This window comes from Pangasianodon hypophthalmus, chromosome 17 (genome assembly GCF_027358585.1).
Source record: "Pangasianodon hypophthalmus isolate fPanHyp1 chromosome 17, fPanHyp1.pri, whole genome shotgun sequence".
Classification (NCBI taxonomy): domain Eukaryota; kingdom Metazoa; phylum Chordata; class Actinopteri; order Siluriformes; family Pangasiidae; genus Pangasianodon; species Pangasianodon hypophthalmus.
The window spans coordinates 12,060,711-12,084,238 of NC_069726.1; the positions used below are offsets into that span (position 1 = coordinate 12,060,711).

The following is a 23,528-nucleotide window of genomic DNA, read 5'->3' on the forward strand; positions in this document are numbered from 1 at the left end:
TATAGATGAAAACTTTAATATAAATGTCTTTTCATAATCATATAGACAAAAAAACAACAAATTATTTAATTAACATAAGAAACTGTAGCTCTGCAAAGAGATCTCCCACTTTATTTCCTAATTACTCCATTTTTATGGAGAAGATCTGGTCCTAGGTCAGTACTCTTACTCTGAGATGCTTACAGATTATACCACAGAAGCCCATCTATCCAACTTCCCAAAGCACAAACACACAATCACAATTAAGACATATTTCCTCATATCTTTCTCTAATGGCACAGTCAGAGCAGCGAGGGCTTAAAATGAGTCACGGCTCAGCCTCTGTAACAGTGGAGATGGGCCTGTCACAATCGATTTCACTGGCCAGAGATCATGTGTTCATTATATCAGGGAACAAAGAGAACTTATTTCAAGGCACAGACAGCAGAATGAACACCCTGCTCCTTCTGTTGCTCACTGCACCTACAGCATACAATGCTCATCTGTGCCCTTTAAGCACGTTTACAAAGCAATCGGTGCATGCATTATGCATTGTAGTCTTGCTGGTGCTATTTGCAGTAGTTCTTTAAATTATAGCACTTCACTGATAGACCGTATTTCCGTCCCAGGTCTCTGAGATCTTCAGGTTAGATGCTTTTGGCTGTTCCACAGTCCTGGTAAAGCATTTGCAAATGCCACCCTAAGGTTGTGGAAGAGACTTCTGATGTATTAGGTCTGCTCCCATTGTTAAAGTTCAAAACCGCAACATGTTATCTTTTCAGACTTTTAAAGTAGATGCAGAATGTGTGTGCTATTGTGTCTGTCTTCTTTTTAATGCTTGTTGCACATGTATGCACAGCACTTTGGTTCCAATATGCTTTATAAATAAACATATTTACTTACTATAACCACAAACCATATCCACTTTATTTGTTCTTAAATGCATGCCAAATGAGGTTATCATGCTATTAAATAATACTGTCAGAAAATATACATGATACAGTATCCTGATTTTTGACCCTACCTGCTATTGTAAACTATAAGACCATAACTAGTGTAAAAGTCAGCATGCTCTGCTGCTGTTTTCCTACCATTTAACGTCATAGTACCAAGAACATAATATCAATTTTCACCCTAATCTGCCCCCTTAGTTTTCTGTAATAATATTCTCATGTGCGAGGCATTAGACTAGTGGAGTGTCAGAAAGTTGCCGCTTTTAACATATGTGATACACCACAGTTGACGCAGCAGCTTGGTCTGTGTATATGAGGTGCACTGTGCCTGTAAGTGCACCTTATAAACAGATCCTAACCTTTGATGAATGGAGCTGTGATACCCATGTGATGTCACTAGGGGGCAGAAGACACTGCTGCTGAATGCAGCCAGAGCTGCTGTTTTACACTGATAATGAGATCATCTTGGTAATTCACTTACAGCAGATAAGATCAGGGCACAGATTTACATAACTTCTCAGAGTGCTCTTGTATCGTTTTTTTTTTTTTTTTTTTTTTTTGCATTTTATACCCAGTGAGATGCTACATTTCTATTACATTTATATTCGGTGTAAAACAGGGTAGCAGGAGCAACACCGTCTTTCAAAGATAGACATTTAAGGTTTCACTTGGTTTTCACTTTTTCGCCAAACTACTCCAGATGAGCGTTATGAATTTTCTGCGACCCCAAGCCTTGATCACTCTACATTTTTTTATTCCAGATTCATAATATACGACTACTGCAACATTTGAACATTTTATTATGTCAGTAACATGCATATGTGTAACGTAAGTGATTAAACACCAAAGAAACAGTCCTTGCACTGACTTACCAGTCTAGTGGGAAGTGTTTTTGTGTTGTTATAAGAAAAGAATCCACGGTCAGAGAGGCAGAGGAGCCTGGTTTCTACTTGGCATGTGATTTTGCGTGCACGCATAGCAGTGACATTGTTCACACACTTGCTGCGTATCTTATGTACATTTGGAAGATTTAAAAGTGATATTCACTAGTAAAATTCATTTGAAGGCTTCATGAAAGGTTTCTAAAATTTAAACACTTACTGGAAGAAGAAAAACTGAGAAGTTAGTGTTAGTACTTAACAATCTAGAACAGTACATAAGTATGCCATTTGAGACACAGTGTTAGTTTGTTTCACGGAGGTAGATGGATGCAGAAATTTGTCCATTTTTAGTGCTGAACCACATTAGTGCAGTGTGTTACGATAGTGAAAAAGGCTCAAATAACACATAGCCTATTAATGTAAATGTGGCTTGTCTGAATGTGACTCCCAGGAACATTTTCAGATGTTCCACAAAATCCATCTTTGATATTTCTAACATTATTTTGTGAAATAAATGAATCAAACAAAAAAAAGAGGTTTCTGTCATGACCCCATTTGTAAATCAAGTGACCCCACATGGGGTTGCAACCCTAGTTTGGAACCCCTGGTCTAATCAAAGTACAAATTACATAGAAGAACAGATGACAGAACCATAAGTTTAGTTTTATTTGGTTTGAACAAAATAACTTTTCTGTTTTCTGTTTATGATGTTTGGTATTTGGAGGAAACATTGCATGATCCCTACCTGCCTTTAATAGTAATCAGTACTCATAATTACTCATGAACATAATAATAATCTAATAATTTGTTAATAATGTTAATAATTTGTATTACATGATCTTAACTAGTATAGATTTGTTTTGGTAGTCATTGTACTGTCTTGTGCTGTCTACACATGTCTGTACATGCACTATATGTAAAAAAAAAAAAAAAAATATGTAGCCTCTTGTAGTTCTGTGTTGTTTCATGTAGCACCATGGTCCTGGAGAACCACTGTTTCGTTTCACTCTGTACTAACTAGCTGTATATGGTTGAATTGACAATAAAGCCACTTGACTTCACTTGAAAGTGTTCATTATAATTCTCATCTAGTATTAGCATCAGTCAACAACAACGATCTTTGTGCTACAATGATTTTAGTTAACACAGATTTTAATTTATTTTTTAAATGCAATTTTTTTTTAAACGTAAGCAATTTAGAATGCTCTCCTTGTAAATTACAAGCGACCACATCTGATTTGTTTGTTCACGCAATCCATCACATATGTACCCTGGTTTTATATTAACAGTGCATGTGTGCACATACTAAGTAGTTCAGGGAAGCAGAAGTTATGTAGCTACCAACACCGAGTTTCCCAGTGGATTATATTTCACATAAAGCCAACTTCCAGTCATAGTTCTAAATGTACTAAGAGTAGTGAAAAAAAAAATTTAAAGGGCGCATGCCTCTGAATGCTTGTTTTGGTCCATGCTGGTGATTTTGTCACAAATTCCTGTCAGCAGGAGGTATCTAATGGAAAAAAATCTATCGAACTGAATCCTGAAATCAGATTTTAATCAGGTTTGAAACCACATACAAATGTGGCTCTGATCATACTGAAAAAGTGAAATGTCATTTCTTCAGCTTGTAGAAAGTCTTTCCTGATCAAATCAAATATGCCAAAAAAAAACAAACAAACAAAAAGGACATGCGCCCTCATTAGGTTATGAATTTCTTATAATATTTGCTACCCAGTTCTTATTTGAATATGTATGTCATGTATCATATGTTTATGAGTAGTGACATATTCATTAACCTGCACTGTACACTGCTGCCATCCTTAAAGTCACTACAAGGCCAATATAAACCCTACCTCAAACGCAGTAAACGGTGCTCTGATGTGCAGCTATAAACGTTTTGTATTTATTTATTTCTGTAAAGCTGCTTTGTGACATTGTCCCTTGTTAAAAAATTGAATTGAATTTAAGTTACAGTCCCAGCTGTAACTCAGTGGTTCTCAAATTAAGGACCAGGGGTCCATGAGTTAAAAAAAAACAAAAAAGTTATAGTAGTAGAAATCCCACTATTATCTAATTAATTATTATTATATTATATTTATTATTGAGTTGTTAGAGTTATTATCTCATTTGACTGGTCACTGAATTGAATGGGTTTAATCCATACCTCAAGAACTCAAAACATGCTGCTTATAAATAATGTCAACTTGCATGAACTTGTATGTGTGTTCTATTGGAAAAACGCTCAGAAATAAAATGCTCTATGGCTCCAATAAATAGTCAAAATACTGTTGTACACATTTAAATAATGAGCCATATTTGAACAGTTTGATTATGTTCATTAAAAACTGGTGCTGTGGGGCTCCGTGGAACCTATATTATAATTTTAATGGTCCCTGGTTGCAAAACGTTTGAGAATCCCTGCTATAACTGTATTGCTGTGGTCATTTCCCTACTGAGAATCCTTGCCAATATCCACTACTGGAAACTTTGCAATGCAAAGGTAAAGGTAAATGTAATAATTCCTTTCCTTAGAGCCCAATCTGTTTCTCAAACCCAGGTTCCAACCACTATCCCTGCTCTATACAATCTGTTAACCCAAGTACCAACCAGTATCCCTGCTCTAGACAATCTGTACTCATTCCCAGTGATACAGCTAAACAGGCAGTAGTGTTGTTGTAGTACCTCTCTGGCAGTCAAGGCGTGCTCCCCAGCTAGCAGCAGCATGCTCAGGCCACCCATCTTAGTCGGATCTACACACACAAACACATATACAGCAACAATACATCAAGGGTAATCACTGCCACTTACATGATATTGACAAAAGTATGTTGACACCGGACCATGACACACACACACATACTTGTTGAACATCCTATTCCAGAGGCATGGGTTCCCCAACCTGCTACAACAGCCTCCACTCTTCTGGGAAAGCTTTCCACTACATTTTAGAATGTTGCTTTTGGATTTGTGCTCATTCAGCCACACGAGCATTAGTGGGGTCGGGCAGTGATGTCAGCTCTATGCAGGCCACTTGAGACCTTACAAACCAACCTTGGAAACCATGTCTTTATGGAACTCGCTTTGTGCACAGGAGTACTGGAACAGGTTTGGGCCCTGTTAGTTCCAGTGAAGAGAAATTACAATGCTACAGTATACAAAAAGTCCTTCGAGACAATCATGTGCCTGCGACTTTGTGGCAAAAGTTTGGGGAATGCCCACATATGGGCGTCATGGTCAGGCATCCACTTATATTTTGCCGTATAGTGTATACTGCTCCCTCCGAAGGTATTGGATCGGCATGGCAAATTTTTTTTTTTTTTTCCTTTTTTTTTCGTTTTTTATAACTATACACTGAAGACATTTGTTTTTGTGATCAAAAGATGAATATGAGATGATAGGTCAGAAGTTCAGCTTTCATTTCCTGATATTTCATCTAGATGTGTTAAACAACATGGCACTTTTTGTTTGAACCCACAAAATTATCAGAACATGGGATTGACAGGTGTTTCTTGATGCCCAGGTTAGATTGATTGATTAAACAATTAATAGCTCTGAATATCTACTCTTGGTTTAAGCCCTGGGCTTCAGCTGTGAAGACTGCATTTGTTGTTAAAAAAAAAGATAAACCAACATGAAGACTAGAGAGTTGTCTATGGAAGAAAAGCAAGCCATTTTGAAGCTGAGAAAAGAGGGAAAATCCATCACAGCCACTGCACATGCACTGGACATAGCCAATACAACAATCTGAATGTCCTGAAAAAGAAAGAAACCACTGGTATGTGGACATGGAACAGATCGGCCAACAGCATATGATGACAGAGAGCTGTGAAGGAAAACCCAAAAACAACAGTCAGTGACATCACCAACAACTGCCACAGGGCAGGGGTGAAGTTATTACAATCCACCGTTCAAAGAAGATTTCAAGAGCAAAAATATAAGGGCCATACCACAAGATGTAAACCACTCATCAGCAGTAATACTGGGAAGGCCAGGTTGGAATTTGCAAAAATACAGAAGAAATACAGAGATAAGCCACAAAAGTTCTGGAACCAAGATTAACCTCTACCTAAGTGATGGAAATGCCAAAGTGTGGAGAAAGAAAGGATCTGCTCATGATCCAAAACATGCGAGCTCACTGGTCAAGCATGGTGGAGGTAGTGTCATAGCTTGGGCTTGCATGGCTGCTTCTGGAACGGGCTCACTAATTTTTATTGATGATGTAACTCATGATGGTAGCAGCAGAATAAATTCAGAAGTCTACAGAAATATTGTTTACCAGTTTACCGAGAAATGCATCCAGTCAAATTGGGAGGAACTTCATTATGCAGCAAGTCAATGACGCAAAACACACACCAACACAACAACGGACTTCATGCGGGGAGAAAAGTGGAAGGTTTTAGATTGGCCAAGTGAATCACCAGACCTTAACCCAAATGAGCATGCATTTCACCTCCTGAAGAGCAGACTGAAGAGAGAAACCCCCCAAAACAAACAACAACTGATGGTTGTGCAGAGTGTACCACTTTGTGTACACTATAGAGACTGCTGTGTGTGAAAATCCCAAGAGATCAGCAGTTTCCGAAATAGTCAAATCAGCCTGACTGGTACCAACAACCAAGCCACGGTTAAAGTCACAGAGACTGTTTCCCCCATTCTGATGTTTGATGTGAACAATAACTGAAGCTCTTGACCTGTATCTGCATAATTTTATGCAGTGCGCTGCTGCCACTTGATTGGCTGATTAGATAACTGCATGAATATGCAGCTATACAGGTGTTCCTATTAAAGTGGATGATGAGTGTATATTTTGTGCTATAACCCAACAGGTCTTACAGATTTTTAGCACTGGTTTGTACAGCTCTAGAAGTGAACTGAAGATCTCCATCTTCTCCAACATGTGTGTGAATGAACAGGGATCATTATATATATATATATATATATATGTATATATACACACACACACATACACACACATACACACCTCTATAAACAAGGACCAAACCAGCCTGGGAACATAGTTAAAGCACAAAATATGAAGTTTGTTCTGTTGAGAATGCAATATACAAATGAGATTAACAAATATGCTAGCTTTTAAAAATCCTTGTACAGAAAGAAAAAACTCATGCAAATTACACTCTGATGCACTCTGATGAGTGATGCAAATTAAGAGACAATTGTAAGGATGCCAACATATAAATACTTCTAGGTTTGTGCTGCACACTAAACACTAAACTTTCTAAGCTCCAGGCTCTTAGTGCTTGTGTTCATGTTGTAATTTAGTGTTTGCTTCCGTCCTTCATTTATGAACTCTTGTCTATTTGGTTCCATCAATGTGATTAACTATTATGGTGCTACACATAAAAACTACATCTGTATACTGGTCTACATTTTAATTTTGTTGTGTGCTGATAAATTGCTATGAAAGTGAATATCTTACTTCTGAATATTTGACATCATTCTCCTTGAAAGGTCACTGACCTGATGTGTACACTCCCTTACTGAAGCTATGCATGTGCAGGCAATCAGACACTTTGCAAGTCAATATGATCAAAATAATGATCTTTCTGCAATCTTGGATTACAGATTTGGGCCTTTTGTCACAGTTTCCCCCTCTCTGAATGTGTCACAGTTCCCAAGGTGACAAACATCATGTGCTTTTGTTTCTGTTTTGGTCCTGTCTTCACCCTCGTCCCATCATTGATTTGTTCTCCTGTTGTGTTCACCTGTACCCTGTTTCACTTTGATTAGTTTGTGCATTTAAACCCTGTGTGCGCCCCTTTTATTTGCAAAGTCTTGCCATTTGAAACATTTATTCCTATCCTTAGTTGCTTGTGTTTCATTGTGTTTCCTGTTTTGACCCTGGCCTGTTCGTTTGTTTATGGTCATGGACTATCCTATGCTAGGACTGTCTGCCTGACCTCTGCTATGAACGATAACCACAATTATCTGATAAACCCCAATCAAGATAACACTGAAGTTATACAACTGAGTCCTACAAAACAATGTTCACAACTTTTGCACTGTTGTAGTCAGTCATGAATCCTATCATTTATTACACACATTAAAGCCATAATCAATAAATTATGTAAACTACCATTACATACTTTTTACCCGGTCTTGAATGAAATTCTTCAGTGCTGATTCTCCACTATTACCCTTTTTCTGTATAAGGATATATTTAATCTAAGCCATCATAAAAAGACCAAAATATATCTGCATCTTATGAGACCCACCTGCCATGGCGAAGTTTAGCTGTGGTGTGCTGTCTGTTTTGGGCACTTTTTTGGCAACAGTGATGTCCTTGGTGTTGTTGGAGGGCAGAGACCAGGCCTTCTTACGCACATTACTCACTGCATGAGTGGGACTCTTCACCGGCTTGCTGGTGGCAGGACACCACTTATAGCCTGGGTTTGCTTTCATAAAGGCATCTTTATACTGCAGAATACAGAGGTACAAAACAGCACACCGCACAAGTACTACTGTGAAATTTGAAAGATTACTGTATGTGAATAAAACTGAAGAACAATATTAACCCTTTAAAGTCTAGACTTACATTCCTCACTCATAACTACATACCTTTACTAATAGTTTCATACTTGTTACTACATATGCTTTAACTTGAATAACTGAATAATATGCTGGGACTTATGGTGTTAAAAACTAGATAGATTTACACTCACTGAGCACTTTATTAGGAACACTATACTAACACTGGGTAGGGCCTCCTTTTGCTCTAAGATCAGCCTCAATTCTTCGCAGCATGGATTCCACAAGCTGTAGAAACATTCATTTGAGATTCTGGTCCATGTTGACATGGCATCACACAATTCCTGCAGATTTTTCAGGTGCACTTTCATGCTGAATATCTCCCGTTCTACCATATCCTAAAGGTGTTCTACTGGATTCTGATCCGGTTGACTGGAAAGGCCACTGAAGAACACTGACCTCATTGTCATGTTCATGAAACCAGTTTGAGACGACTTTTGCTTTGTGACATGGTGCATTATCATGCTGGAAGTAGCCATTAGAAGATGGGTAAATTGTGGCCATGAAGAGATGCACATGGTCAGCAACAATACTCAAAAAGGCAATGATTCAAGCAATGATTGATTGGTATTAAATGGCCCAAAGTGTGCCAGGAAAAACATTACCCATGCTATTACCCCACCTCCACCAGCCTGGACTGTTTACACAAGGCAGGTTGGGTCCATGGATTCATGGATTCATGCTGTTGGTGCCAAATTCTGACCCTACAATCTGTGCGCCTCGGCAGAAATTGAGATTCATCAAACCAGGCTACATTTTTTCCAGTCTTCAACTGGCCAGTTTTGGTGAGCCTGTGCCCACTGCAGCCTCAGCTTTCTGTTCGTGGCTGACAGAAGTGGAACCCGACGTGGTCTTCTGCAGTTGTAGCCCATCTGCCTAAAGTTTTGACATGTTTTGCATTCAGAGATGCTTTTCTGCTCACTACAAGATGATTATATGCATTGCACTGCTGCCACACGATTGGCAGATTAGATAACTGTATGAATGAGTAGGTTTACAGGTGTTCCTAATATAGTGCTCAGTGAGTGTATAAACTACTGAATAGTAAACAATTTCTTTGTTTCTCAATGTTTCTCAATTTGTGTCTTGTAAATTATTATTTAAATAAATACGCACTTTTTAACAAACAGACACATACTGGTCGGTACAAATGCTGCACATTGTACACAAAAATTAAAAAATCCTCATACAGTTCCAGATACCCAATGCATTTTTTTGCAGTAGGACATTTTTAAACATTAAATTGGTTTGTAAAGCCTTTAATCTGACTTGAAGAATGGAGTAACACATGCACTTCGAGACTTTTCTTAGGCCTTAAGGCTGTAGTTACCAGTTTCTGGAATTAAAACAGGCTTGTTAAAAGTTTGGCTGCCTAAACTTTAATGCTACTGGATAGGTTCTTAATTTTAGTTTATGAGACCATACGTCTTACAGGATCATTAAACAATTATCTTGCACAATCTGTAAACAATTATTTTATCTAACCAATTAGCTTGGGTTTCACTAGGCAGTGAAATCTGGCAAGTTCCAACACTCTATTTATAAAAATTGTTTAATCACTAAAAGCTGTTAGAACTGATTCTTGGTCTGTTTAGACTTGTCAGGTGACTTGCTCATAAAGCTAAAATACAGAATAGTTTTCATATTTTTATCACTTTTTCGGAAACTGCATAATTCCCTGTGTGTTATTTTCATAGTTTTGTCTTCACGGTTGTTCTAATATGTGGAAAACTAAAAATGAAGAAATCTAGTTCTAGGAGCAGGTACTTGCAATTTTAATTCCACCTTTACAAACTGCACTGCTATAAAATTAAATGAGATGGCTTGAGTCAACCTGAGGTAAATAGAACTTTGTTAACTCTGGAAATTGTCAGAGATCCTCTGGTGGTCTGTCTCACCTCCTTGGCCATGTCGGTGTATTTCTGCTTCTCACTGGGCTCCAGCAAGGCCCACCAGTCTGCCAGGATCTTGGTGGCTCCGCGGTTGTCCAGTCTCGGGTGTTCCTGGCGCACCAGTGAGCGGTGCCGCTTGCAGAAGAGCAGGAAGGCATTCATGGGCCGGCGAGCACGCTGCTCTGAAGAGTCTTCTTCACCATCATCGTCCATCGCCACACACTCAGGAGCCTGACCGCTGCGCTCAGGGCACTCCACTGGAACCTGGAAAAATACACTTAACTTTACTACTTAACATTGTGCATGTGAATATTGTAATTGGGTTGCATACAAAACAAAGAATAAAACAAATACAAAACTGGTTGTACAGCCTGTTTATTAAAGTCCCCAATCAGGGGCTAAACATCTCTAGCCTGCTTATTTGCCGGAGTCTGATCCGATCTGACTGTAAAGTGACAGATATTCTGCTTTATTTTTAGCATATGCAGAGAAAGGCCTGAGATGCACTGTGGTCACTACCGTGGAAGAGATCTGTACCTGTAAAATCAATGTTAAACACTAAATTAAATCGGTCACCATTGTTTTTTTAATATATTATTACCCATGGAATGATGAAAGTTTACCTAGTGAAGCTACAGCCTCTTTCACATTTAAAACCCGTTACTGTTCAGGCTTTGAGTCATTCAGACTTGTAGCTTCAAAACGGTATTTTACCTGGAGGTAAATTGTACCCGTACATTTCTGTGAAATTGTGTTACTCCTACTGCTGAAAATTTTCTAACCATTAAAGTTTGGTACATCCCTGTAAACTGTACTGTACCATTCATATTGCAATGAGTATCCTTGGCATGAATGATTTCTGAGTCATTTTTTGAGTCATACTGGACTTTTCTTCTGTTATTCTTTTCGGTTGACTATAGGCCATTTCCTCCTGTTGTTGCTTTGTGCTAATGTTTTAACTTTTTGGGGTCACAAGAGAGCAAGCGGGGCCAAGGTCAGATTAACTTTGTAGTCTTTTTCTCTTTACAACGTCAAGAGATGTTATCAAACACACACACACGCAAAACAACACTGTGAGAGACTGTAAAGCCTTGACCTTCCAATGTAAACACAGGTCTCAATCTACCTGGATTTTCAACTCAGGCTTCCAGTTACACTTAACTCCTTTCCAATCAGCTGCTGTTAAACTACTGAGTACATAAGTGCAATACATAACACACTGAAAACCTGGAAATCAAATTTATTTTCCATAAATGTATTTATATCATGTCATTGCTGCAGGTTATATTTCATCAATCCTTTATTTCTCCAAATAGTTCTGCAGTAGTCAGGACTACAACAGTGTAAGAACAAGCTTTTAACCTTTCCTCTAATTACAAAGTATGCCATTATTATCATTAAAACAATCTAAACGCATGGTATTCGAATGCAAATGAGACACAAACACATTTGTGAAAGTATTACAAATTGGACAAAAGTGTAGTTAAGGCACCTTCTCCAGCTCTTCCTCATCCTCCTCTTCCTCTTCCTCTGAGAAGTCCAGGGCCTTCTTCTTGGAAAGCAGCGGGTGCCACTGCAGGCACTTGCGTTTGGGCCGCTGCTTGCCGCTCACCTCTCCCTCCACCGGAACCTCCTTCCCCCCTCCTCCGCCCTTCATGCTGCTGCTGACCCTAACAAGAGCAAAGGTCAGAGGTCAAGCTCAGGCTCCAACAAGCAGCTTTTAAAAGAGGATAGAAAAGAGGCAGGGAGGCGTGACACACTTGTAATTACTTTGGCTCAACTGAACATTTTCATTTCTTTTTTTGGCTGAGCAAGGTGGTGCTCTGTAGCAGGGAAGTGTGGAGACAGGCTGTGATTTAAATTTCAAACGCAAGCAACACTTAAATCTGAGGAAACCTCTAACTCATATCTGTTCGAACACGCTCAAAATATCTCAAATTGTGGCACAATCCCCTGTGCATGAGTGATGTGACCCGAGTGAGCTTTGGCTTTAAAATAGACACAGAGAGAGGAAAAGATTCAGGATTCTTTGTTCATCTGCTACAGCCTCACTGCATCTCTACTGTACATGAGACCTTTACACAGACACACACACACACCCCTCTGCTAACACGATCACACATACACACATACAGTACATTACACACCTACACTGTCCTACCACAACATGCACACTCACTTCATACTCACTCAAACACACACACAATACCTATCACCCATCACCCATACATTATCTGCAGTGCAGTGCTTAGCATAACCCCTGCTAAGCAGTATGCACAGTCATCTGTGACTAGCAGACATTTCACTGCTTTCTAGCTGGTTTTCCTCCCTGAGTATCTGCTGCCCTCTTGCTGTCGAATAAATCACTCCAGTAACACAACGGCTTTTAATGAAGACTCAGTCTGTGGCCTAAAACTTCCGCCCCAAAATGAGGAAAAAAAAAAAAACACACACACAAACCTCTACTAATGTAAGAACCTACGATTAACAGTGAATTTGTTTCAGGTCACTACTTCAGCTCAGATAGTATCACTCGGTTAATTACTACATGTTCTGGAATCAAATCAGTCTCTACTGGACATTGGTTCAGTCAAAGTACACATTACTCTGTGCCAAATTCTCAAGGATTTAACATCAGCGTTATAAAATTCTACTTCTAAATATAAATAAGACTCCAAACACCTGACTAAACACCAAAGAATACCATTTTCAAATAGAAACTGATACAAGATGTATGTATATGTAATATGTGTTTCATATATATATATATATATATATATATTTTTTTTTTTTAATATTTAACCACCACCAAGAGTAAAGCTATATTTAACCAAAATCAAGCTGAAAAATGTTAAGAATAACCTGGAAATTGTCTGTGTGACCACTGTGCAGAGTGAAACTAAATGCATCTACTATGTGAACAATAGTACTTTCTGTTAATAATAATAGTGCTTATTAAACATATGGTCAAAATAGCTGAAAAATAACTTCTTATCCAAAGTTAAATACTGCAAAATACTGCCAAAGCAGTTGTTGACAGACCCTCAGTGATTCACTTTAAAATGATTTCAGATTAAGACTTGTCTCACTACAATTGTTTCCAATACATCCTACTATAAAAAGGTCAAGTCTGCTTTTATGTTTTATGAATATATCAAAGACAGTGTGAAGAAAGATTATTGGATTAGCATTAGTCGATGCCAGTTTTATTTGGGTCAACTCATGGAATTAGCTGAATAATTCCATGAATGAAAATCAATAATTGTCCTCTCGAGTGGATTTCACAGTCCATGGACTGAATTCCTTAAGCAGACTGAGCTGAAATGGAGTTGACCTCTGCTTTCCAGCGGCCAGATAACAGAAACTGATTAACTGTAATGCTACTTCTGAGGTTGTACTCTGAGCTTGGAGAGACACACTGCTCCTCTGGGGATGAATTCCTTTATAGAATGGTCACAATTGTTTGGGTTTCATCTTAGGCCTGGTAAAGATGAAATCCGAATTTCGCTCCAAATCCAGGGACAGTAACACCTGAACACCTTGAGGAGCTGAAAATTTAGGGGATGTGTTTTCAAATATAGACAAGTTGCTAGCTGGTAATAAATGATAAGTAAATGATGTAATTAGGCTTGTGCGATATTGATTTTTTCCCTGATTGCGACTTTCCATATTAAAATACTGCAATAAATGATTTAATTGTACAGAACTGATGGCCTAAACAAAGACAGAAAAATGAGTGCTTCCACTGTGTCATGTTTAAGGAGAGTACAGGAGTGCATAATAATATGCATAATAATATGCAGTCGGAAGCTCCAGAAGTTAACTGCAAAAACTCAGCTGGACGGCAGATTTTTAAGTGATTAAAAAAAAATAAACCATGTAACAGTGCAGTTTCAATGTAATCCTGTTACAAATCAGTCATATAATGTCCACATGGCCGAGATTTTCACTGTTGCTGCTGCTCTGTGAGTATCTGCCGTGATCAGTGAGAGCACAGAGCAAAAAAAAAAAAAAATCATCACCACCATTAACTTTATTTGTGAAGTGTTAGATTTGACACTTTGTTTTAGGCCTATTTAATCTTTTTTGGGTCTTGCTCCTTTTTCCCCGTCTTTCAGCTGAAAACAAAGAGTCATTTTTGATCATTTTCAGCTGAAATTTTTTTTGTGGTGTCCTTAATAAATATAGTTAACTGATGTTAAATATATACTTGTCTACAGTTAGCTAAATTGAACGTACTCAAATAGATTTTTTTTCTCATTAATGAACTCAAGATATTTTCGAGTTTCCTTGACATAACGCGAGGAAGCCTACATGAGTCGAGAGCACTTGAGATGAGGTGAAGGGGGCGGGGCTTTCAGGAAGTGTCAGTTAATACCGGAGAGGTCAAAAACACCTGAGCAGGTCATTCCAGATTCACATGTGGCTCGTCTTCTGTTTTATTAGGGTGAAAAGTACCACTGTTTCTGAGTATGTTTGAGTGACAGCCTACTCAAAATGTTAAATCGTGGAGCGTAAAGGTTGGCAGGCATGGTAATATAATATAACTGGAATAAACATCACTGGATAACGTGAGAATGTAATATCGCATAGGAATGATAACATTATATTGCACAAGCCTAGACACAACCCTTGTTTCTTTGTGGTTACCTGTATACTGTAGCTTATGCTACATTCACACAGATGGCAAAAGTGGCCCAAATCTGATCTTTTTCTTCAAATGGGACATGGATTTGATACTTGTACGGCTTTGTGAACAACAAAGAACACAATGAATCTGACATTCTCCATTCCCATTTGGGCCACTTTCATATGTGGCACTGAAATCTGATACATATCTTCTGTATCGACTTCTGTCTGAACAAGCAGATCGGAATTCATGCGACTTTTACATCAATCCAACTTGACATTCGTCATAATTTCACGCTACCAGGAAGGAAAAATGGAGGATAATAATGGAGGATTTCAGTGGCAGGATAGTGAGGTAATGGACATCATAAACATTTGGGGTGATGTTGCCGTACAAGCAAAATTAGAAGGCACATACCACAGCCACTCCGTGTTTGAATCTCTTTTTGCCTACTGTGTGAACGTAGCTTACATCCATATGTATATACAATCTACTGCAAGTTTGTCTCCATATTGTAATATGTTTGTTTTTATAGCTACACCATGACTTTAGGTTCTATCTAGCACTTATAAGAGTTTCTGGGTTAAGTACCCTTAAGGAAGGATGCCACAGGGGTGTTATTACAGGAAAATAATCAACAACCAGGCGGTGATGCCATTACCACACCAAAACTGATGAACAGCATGTCACAAACTGTTTTATTCCTCTTATACCATCACTTAGCAATCGCTCAGCAATCACTAAGCAAATTTTTACAGATTTTTTTTTATTTATTAATGAATGATGTGATATTTTTTGTCTGTTTACAGTTAGTTTTAATTTTGCAGAACGTCTGAATGACACAAGATGGTTCCTATTATAACAGCTATAAACAGTAATTCCCTCACTAGCCTTTTTATTCCTTTCTCTTGAAATAAATAATACAAAATAAATTGCTTTTCATGGTACTGAGAAACTGCACAACATAAAGTCCTCTATCCTGAAGACTTTATCATTGGGAAAATTTAAAGGAATAGCTTTACCTAGTACAAAGTGCTGACACTGGAGACTCCTTCCATAATATTCCATACTAAATAAAAGTCTCCAAGCTTCATCATAGCAAAGATTCTACACAATTATTGCTAAATAACAGCACACTTGTGAATCTGTTTATTATAAGAATTAGGTAAAGTGAAGAGTCTGTCATACTAAAGTTGCTGTGAACTGGCTGCTACTACAAAAATAAAAATGTATTAGTATGAGTGAATTAATATAGACCTGTGCTTTGCCTTGTAGCCGTCACTACTGTCAGAGCCACTATTATAGAAATCCGATCAATCAGGTTGAAGAATTCAACAGTGCTGTGGTATAGAGCATTTTATAAAGCTAGAATTGTTAACCATCCACCGAACCCCTGAGGCAAACCTTTTTCCTAACAGTGTAGGGTTTGTGGTAGCAGAGTATTAGGGTCTCTCCAGCCACCATGTTTAACTGGAGATTTCTGTGTTCTTCCTACAAATATCTTGCACTTGTTTCTGCTCAGCTGAGTTACAGAATTTACATCAATATCCACTCCTTTAACAGCTCCATGCTAGGATTGGATTCTGCTTCACTGTGATACTTAAAAAAAGTATCTGCCAGATTAGATAGGTAAAGTTTGCCATGACAAACTTTGATGTTGGTTTGACAAAGCCAGTCTGAAAGTTTGAAACTGTTTCATAAGCTTGAAAATAGTTTGAAGTTGAAAGAAAGAAAGAAAGAAAGAAAGTAAGTAAGGGTGACAGACAGACAGAAAGTTAGTTACTAGAAAGACAGATGACAAGGAGTGATACAAGTAGAAAGTCAGATGGTGTGAGAGAGTGACAAGTAGATAGATGGAGAGAATGTTATTAGTAGAAAGAAGAAGTGAGAGAGTGATACAGTTACCTTGATAGAAAGAAATATGGAGAGAGAGACAGACAGAGAGAGAGAGAGTGCTACTGGTAGATTGATAGAGAGATGGATGGAGAGTGTGGTGCATAGATAGAGAGATAGATGAAATGAGAGTCTCTGTTACAGGTACACTGACATAATGAGAGAGAGAGAGAGAGAGAGAGAGAGAGAAGAGGGGCTTCAGGCCTTGCGCACACAGGTGTGTGTGAGTTTTAACAGTTGGAGTTTGAAATACTGAACACTCCAAACCAGGCTCTGAACATTCCTTCAATGTAAGTCTATGGGAGTATTTGGGATTTTTGATCATCAGCTACGGGGAAAACCGTAAGTCAGAACAGCCTGAAAGGCCGAGTTTGGTGAGTGTAGCTTGAAAGGTTTAGGAGTTACAACAGACCATGGAAGTCAGTGGGAATTTTTACCACTTTGAGCTTCCGTAGTGGGAAAATTGTAATTCCAATCAGTTAGAAAGTCATATCACACTAAGTCAGAACAGGCCGATGGTCTGGAGAGTTTGGTGCACATAGCTTGTACGCTCTAGGAGAAGTAGGGTTTAAAAATTTTGGGTCTCAGAACAACAGTAATAACTAGAATTTACATTTTCTGAAGAAAACGTTAGTGGTAGTTGCCCGTGCATAATTCTACACAGACATGCAGGTGCACACGCCGGTCAGTAGGGGGAGCTAATGTGTGTACACGTTTGTTGAAGAGTAACTAATTTGACCTATATGTAGCTGTAATGAGTGTATGTATCTCAAGTTTTTAATATAATAGGCTTAATGCCGTGCATATGACATCATTAGAATACCCATTATGCAATTCTCTTCATTGAGCAAAGGGTTTTAATGTATCACATGTTCATTTTGTGGTAGTTTTGTGATTCCGCTTATTTTGGGGGTTATTTTGATGTGCATGTGACATCACTAAAATACTCATAACGCAATTCTCCTCAGTCAGCCAAGTGTCTAAGCCATGTCTATGCACCAGTAGTTTTGTGGTTACAGTCAGTTTTGTGATGATGTGCAATTGACCCATAATGCAATTCTGCACAATGAGTCGAGGGTATGGTCATCCCCCATAATGCAATTCTCCTCACTGAGCCGTTTTGAGATGTACATCGTTTTGATGTATGACATGGCTGCAGTACTTTGGTGATTACACTCACTTTATGGCCTGTTACGCTCTGCTACTGATTTCTCAATGAGTGTATAGGGGGAAAATTTGATTGGGAATTTCACAACACATATGTGGGAATGGCAAGAAAAGTAATCGCACACACCTTCCGAGAATTCTGAGCGATTTGTGGTACGTCTGTAAGGCAAATGGTGCGGAACTAGTTAGGCCCCAGAGATTTCCTATGGAGATAGTAAACCTAAACAGTGTCTTTACCTGTTTGCTCCTCTAGACTCATTTTACATAAATGAGTATTGTGAATCCCAATGGGAAATTCCACGTAACCTGCACGTGGGATAAATTCCCAAATGGGATTACCTGATTCTCTGGACCAAGCCGAACACTCCGACATGTCATTCATGTCTGTGTCACTGACAATGGGGGATATTATATTGTCTATGGGTCCAGAATAACTACATTTTCCAGTCATTTCTGGCAAAAATTTCAAAACACGATTTGTAAATGCCAGGTCTACTCCCTAAGAGGTGTGAAAGGATATGTGATACGAGCATGTCAACTGAACGATGTCCGAGCTGTGACATCCGTGTTTCATTCTCCATTCATTCTCTATGGGACGAAAACTGCCGTTTTTGGCCACGTGCACAAAAACTGCACAAGGGAACGCTGAGAAAAGTAATAGCAAACGTGTCCCAATGGGGCTGCACGTTCTGATGTACGTGTCTTGATGGTGGGGCAAAATCTGTGGGACTAGCTACATGCCGAAAAAGAGGCCGGAAACTAGAAGAAGAAGAAGAAGAAGAAGAAGAAAAAGCTATATAATAGTAATGCTTGCATTGCATAGCATAGCACCACTAATATTAAGCTTAAACAGCAGAACAGAATGTTGGTTTTGTCAAGCCAACATAATGAGTAAATGCAAACATGGAATTCAAATATTATTAGAAAGTTATGATGCAAAGTCACTGAATGGACACTGACTAATAATCCTCTCACTTACTGTGTTCCTTTTTAGCTTTTGCTGTAACAAATGATATTCCACTCTACTCTCAGGTGAAACTGTGTCACTCATAAGGGTTTTGAATAGACACTGTCACCTCTAGATGCATATCATCTAACTCCAACCTAGCATTACACCTCAAACTGTACTTAAGCTAAATCGTACACCTGACTTGTTGAAATTGCTGTTTACACACCAGCAGCTGGTGCAATCAACTGTTGGATCAATTTGCTTCATTGCTCATGCAATACACCTTTTTTTTTTTTAAAACATGTATTATACTAGGTATTTTTTGATTCAAGGAATTTTCTATCTTTAAATAAGATAACTGAGTTGTGGTTAGAGTTATTGTTAAAGTTACATTCCTTTTCCCATTTCCATTTTCTAGAACACCTGATAAAACCCAACAAGGCTTACAGACTTTCTGCTTCCGTGTTTCTAAGATGTTTGAACTCCATTTCCTGAACATTTAGCCTGGAAAATGATTCATACCAAAAACAAGCAAAGTATCCCAAAAAAGCAAGCTATGTCAAAGTAATGTCTCCAAGATAAAGCCTGATTCACCTTGAGTTTACACTGCCGTGAATACTCAATTATAAAAAAAAAAATCCTCGATGAAAATTATACGTAATCAAACAATCGGCAAACGACGCCGGTCTGAGAAACTAACAGCGTGAATATGATTAAACTGAGGTTTTTACGGAGTGTTTTTCATCCGTTACTGTTGTGAGCTGTTTTAAGATTTTTAATGCACTACACTTGTAGAAAGCCTTCCAAGAAAAGCGGAGGATGTTACAGCTGCAAAGTGGAAGCGAATCCATATTAAATCTAAAGTCCATGGTTTTATGCCCAACAAGCTCATATCGGTGTGATGCCCACGTGTCCACATACTTTTGGCCATACAGTGTCTATTAAGTTTTGTTTGTGCAAGTATTCTTTTAAAAAAATGAGGAGTACCACTTAAAATGCATGGTTAATAAACTAAAAAAAAAGTCTAAAGGGTGTTTCCTTAAACTTCTGTCTTATTAATTATATAATAAGCATATTATTTGGTGATAACTATGAATTATTCTGTAACTATAGCTGAATAGGAAAGGTATGTAGACTGAGGAATGCAAGGCCGAGTGTTTAAGGTGTTAACAGGAACAATAATGCAGGTAAAAATAGCAGTTCAGATTCCACCAACATTTCATTTCACTTACGATGACTTATCAATCGAGTTCTGCCTGGGCCTTGTAGTCATTTCAGCATTTGGACAATATTATCGTATGAGATATAGTAGTGAATGACTCCATCATAATCTATCCTGATCGACTTTAAATAGTAAGATATCATCAAAAAATAGTAGCATGCAGTTGTTTCTGTTACTAACTGAATGTGCTGTGTTTAGCTGATACAGGAATAGGGGTGTTACAGTACAATAACCTGTATGACAGTTATACAGTGATAAGTATGTAAATCTCTAGTAGCTATACTGTTATCATATTCATATAAGAGAAAAGATTACACAAAATGTTATTTCCAGTCCTTTGGACTATGCAACAATGACTTTTAAAAGAAAACTGTTTCTTTCTACTTTGTTCCGAAAGGTCCATTTTACAAATCTTCTAGTACTATCTCTAATATATAATCTAATACTTACAAATGGGGAAAAAAAACTGCAAATAGATACTATGATAGACTGATATTCATGTTCTTGTTTTGTGCAGGTATCTTACCATGAATCTTTTATACCTTTCCACCTCACTGAATAAATCCTGTCTATTCCTGAGCAGGTTAGGTATGAGTGTATGATCATGATGTACAGTAACGATGAGGTGATCTGCGGCCAGGCCGGAAGTATATACCGGCGATGTAACGGTTCGCTGAAGAGGTATAAAGAGCCTGTATGGTGTTTGAGTTCAAAAGCAAAACGTGGCATGATCTGAAGGTGTACTTACTTAATCACAGACTATGGAAATGCTGGATTTGAAAGATGAAGATGGAGCTGTCAGTCAGGCTGTGACATGCGATGATGGTGACCTACAAAAACACACACACACACACACACACACACACACCTCGTCCTCAATGCAGGAACTAGAGCCTAATGAAGTACACAGCGTCGGTCAGCGACATTTTAAGAGGACATTTCACCTCGTTGTGTGTGTGTGTGTGTGTGTGTGTGTGTGTGTGTGTGTGTGTGAGAGAGAGAGAGTGAGAGTGAGAGAGAGAGAGAGAGAGGGAGAGAGAGGGAGGGAGAGAGAGGTGCAGCGATCAGGCTACTAACTAGGGTTGGTTTGTTCATTTAATAGTCGATGAATCGTAAAGTTGAATCCCGGAATCGGTTCATTACCCGCTCGCTGTGTGATTGGATGATTGGATGATTGGATAAACCGGACGATGAACCAGTGTTTAGTTTTGCAGGTAGACACCGGTGCAAGCCAAGTGCCCTCGAGATCAGCCTATCAACCCAGAAGTACATCAAAAAGCCCCTCATATCACCCATATTTGCTAGATTTCCCCCATCTGAGGCATTACTGAGGCCGACTGAGCCCTAGTCAAAGCGTGCTCAGTTTTACATCTCGGTGCAAAATGTCGTTCTGGGGTCTGACAAGACAGACAAGCCAGAGAGAGTCCATCTTGCTTTAGGGAAATCGAAGCAGAAATCTCACTCCTGTCAAACTCCTGTCGGGGAAATCTCTCAGAGACATAACTGCGAGATCCCGCCAGCACTTGGGTGGTTTTGCTACTTAAAAGGAGTTTTGAGGGAAGAGTTTTGTGCCAAGGCGGCCTCGACAGCTCTGTGCAACTGAGTTAGAGCGACTAAAAGTAGCTCGCTAGCTAGCTTAGCTCACTGATGCGAACTGCTGCTCCGCTCAACGAACGTGTCATGAGCAGATCTCGAGTAAAAGCCCCTGCTCACTTCTGCCTCGACATCCTGCCACTTTTCTAACTCAAACTTTTTGCCAGATTGGCCGTTTTGACGATTAGGACACGCGTGCTCGCCGGTATTTTTGTGGAAGCTGGCGAGATGAGGGGAAGTGCCCCGTTCTGTGGCTCTGATGAGAGTAAATAAGCTGCTTCTCGGCTTGTGTCGTACATGTCGTCCGTGTGCTTCTTCTGCACGGTCGAGTTCACATCTCACGCTTGCTCTAATTGCGATTTTTTGTGCTCTTGAGTGACCAAACAGCAAACGCGATGTGTCTATCACTGAAGCGGCTGGAGGAAATGGTGTTAAGTCGCGAAGCTGTCTCGCGCCGCACGGTGCAACAAACTGACACGAAATTTCGCAGCGAATCGCCGCGAGCTGCCAATAAATCCGCACTGACGCTGTTTAGCAGGAAAATACATCCGAGTTTTCTGTCATGACGGCGTCGAAAAACGGAAACTTACCCCATGAAGGCGAGCCCAAACACCAAGGCCTTGTCATTCCAACCTCCGTCCACCTTAAACTTACTGACACATCCTTCTGCACTGGCCGTACAGTAGACTAGAGCTCACACTCACTCACACACACTCACTCACACACACACACACACACACTTCAAGCGCCTGCTGCTTTGAACCGGATGGACGTCGGCGTGAACGCTGCAGTCTGACCTCGAAGTCGACAAAAAGTGAAGAGAAACAGTGTGTAAATCGTCTGAACGAGTCTGGATGAGGAGAAACGAGGTGCTGGAGCAGTACTTTCGGTTCAGTCGAACAGTTTTTTCTCTGCATGTTTTTCTCCAGCCCTCCCCCTTAACCGCGTCCCCACTAAGTGCATGGAGTAGTGTGTGTTTCTCTGTGTGTGTGTATGTGGATGTCCAGAGCTTTGTGTAGACTGGCCTAGCTATACTTATTAAATAACAGCATCATCATGTCGGCCTAGCGTCAACTTTTCGCATTTGAGGCTGACAGATAGCTAAATTGCATGTAGGCAGCAGACCACCAAGCCTGTGAGAGTGTGTGTGTGTGTGTGTGAGAGAGAGAGAGAGAGAGACACACAGAGACAGAGACAGAGAGAGAGTAATGCTTCCTGGGTGTTGTATGAGAGAAATGGTCACTGAAGTGTTTGTGATATGAGTGCTCTCAGGCGCTTACCTGAAACAAACCCGGGCACTTTAAAGTGACTCGGCGGACACAGTGTTGCTCTAATAGTATCGTTATCCACCTCTGTCACCTTCCCGACACACACTATGTATCTCTCTGTTCACTTTTTTTTTTTTTTTTTTGCTACTGTACACAGAGTAAGTGAATGTGTGTTTTGTATGGCCAGCCGCGATTGGCCGCGCACTTGAGAGGCAGCGACACACAGCCACCCAGAGAGCAGAGAGCTTTCCATTTCCCCGCCCACCCGAAACATACATTAATCCAACATGTAAATGTCTTGCTTATACACTCACACTACTGTACATACACGACAAGATGGTTTTGTTCGGCGGTTATGGAGGAAATATTCATTCGGTGTGAACAGTAACGACATGGAAGCTCCTCATTCGCTGGAGAGCACTGTGCCAATGTCACACACCTAGCGCTTTATTTTATTTTATTACATTTCATCTAGTCAAAACACAAAAGCACTATTCCTCTATACTCTAGCGTGCTGAGGTAAAACGGGCTAGTGGCTTAGTGGCTTGCTATTCT

At 39.4% G+C, this 23,528-nt stretch overlaps 1 protein-coding gene across 4 annotated transcripts in view; it reads right to left on the reverse strand.

Annotated features, from left to right (window-relative positions):
* LOC113543517 (BBX high mobility group box domain containing) overlaps positions 1 to 23,165 on the reverse strand; it is a 40,326-nt gene extending 17,161 nt beyond the window's left edge. Inside the window, exons 1-6 of one of the 4 annotated variants that reach the window (XM_034312598.2) lie at positions 22,986 to 23,165; positions 20,861 to 20,942; positions 11,744 to 11,921; positions 10,258 to 10,515; positions 8,047 to 8,248; positions 4,496 to 4,563 (exon numbers count right to left, since the gene is read on the reverse strand). In XM_034312598.2, the coding sequence (XP_034168489.2) occupies positions 4,496 to 4,563; positions 8,047 to 8,248; positions 10,258 to 10,515; positions 11,744 to 11,908 (693 nt within the window). In that variant the 5' untranslated portion in view covers positions 11,909 to 11,921; positions 20,861 to 20,942; positions 22,986 to 23,165. Of the gene's footprint in view, positions 1 to 4,495; positions 4,564 to 8,046; positions 8,249 to 10,257; positions 10,516 to 11,743; positions 11,922 to 20,860; positions 20,943 to 21,255; positions 22,938 to 22,985 lie in introns of those variants that run through there. The other 3 variants (XM_034312600.2, XM_034312597.2, XM_034312599.2) reach the window with 3 other exon arrangements.
* Between the last annotated feature and the right edge of the window lie 363 nt (positions 23,166 to 23,528).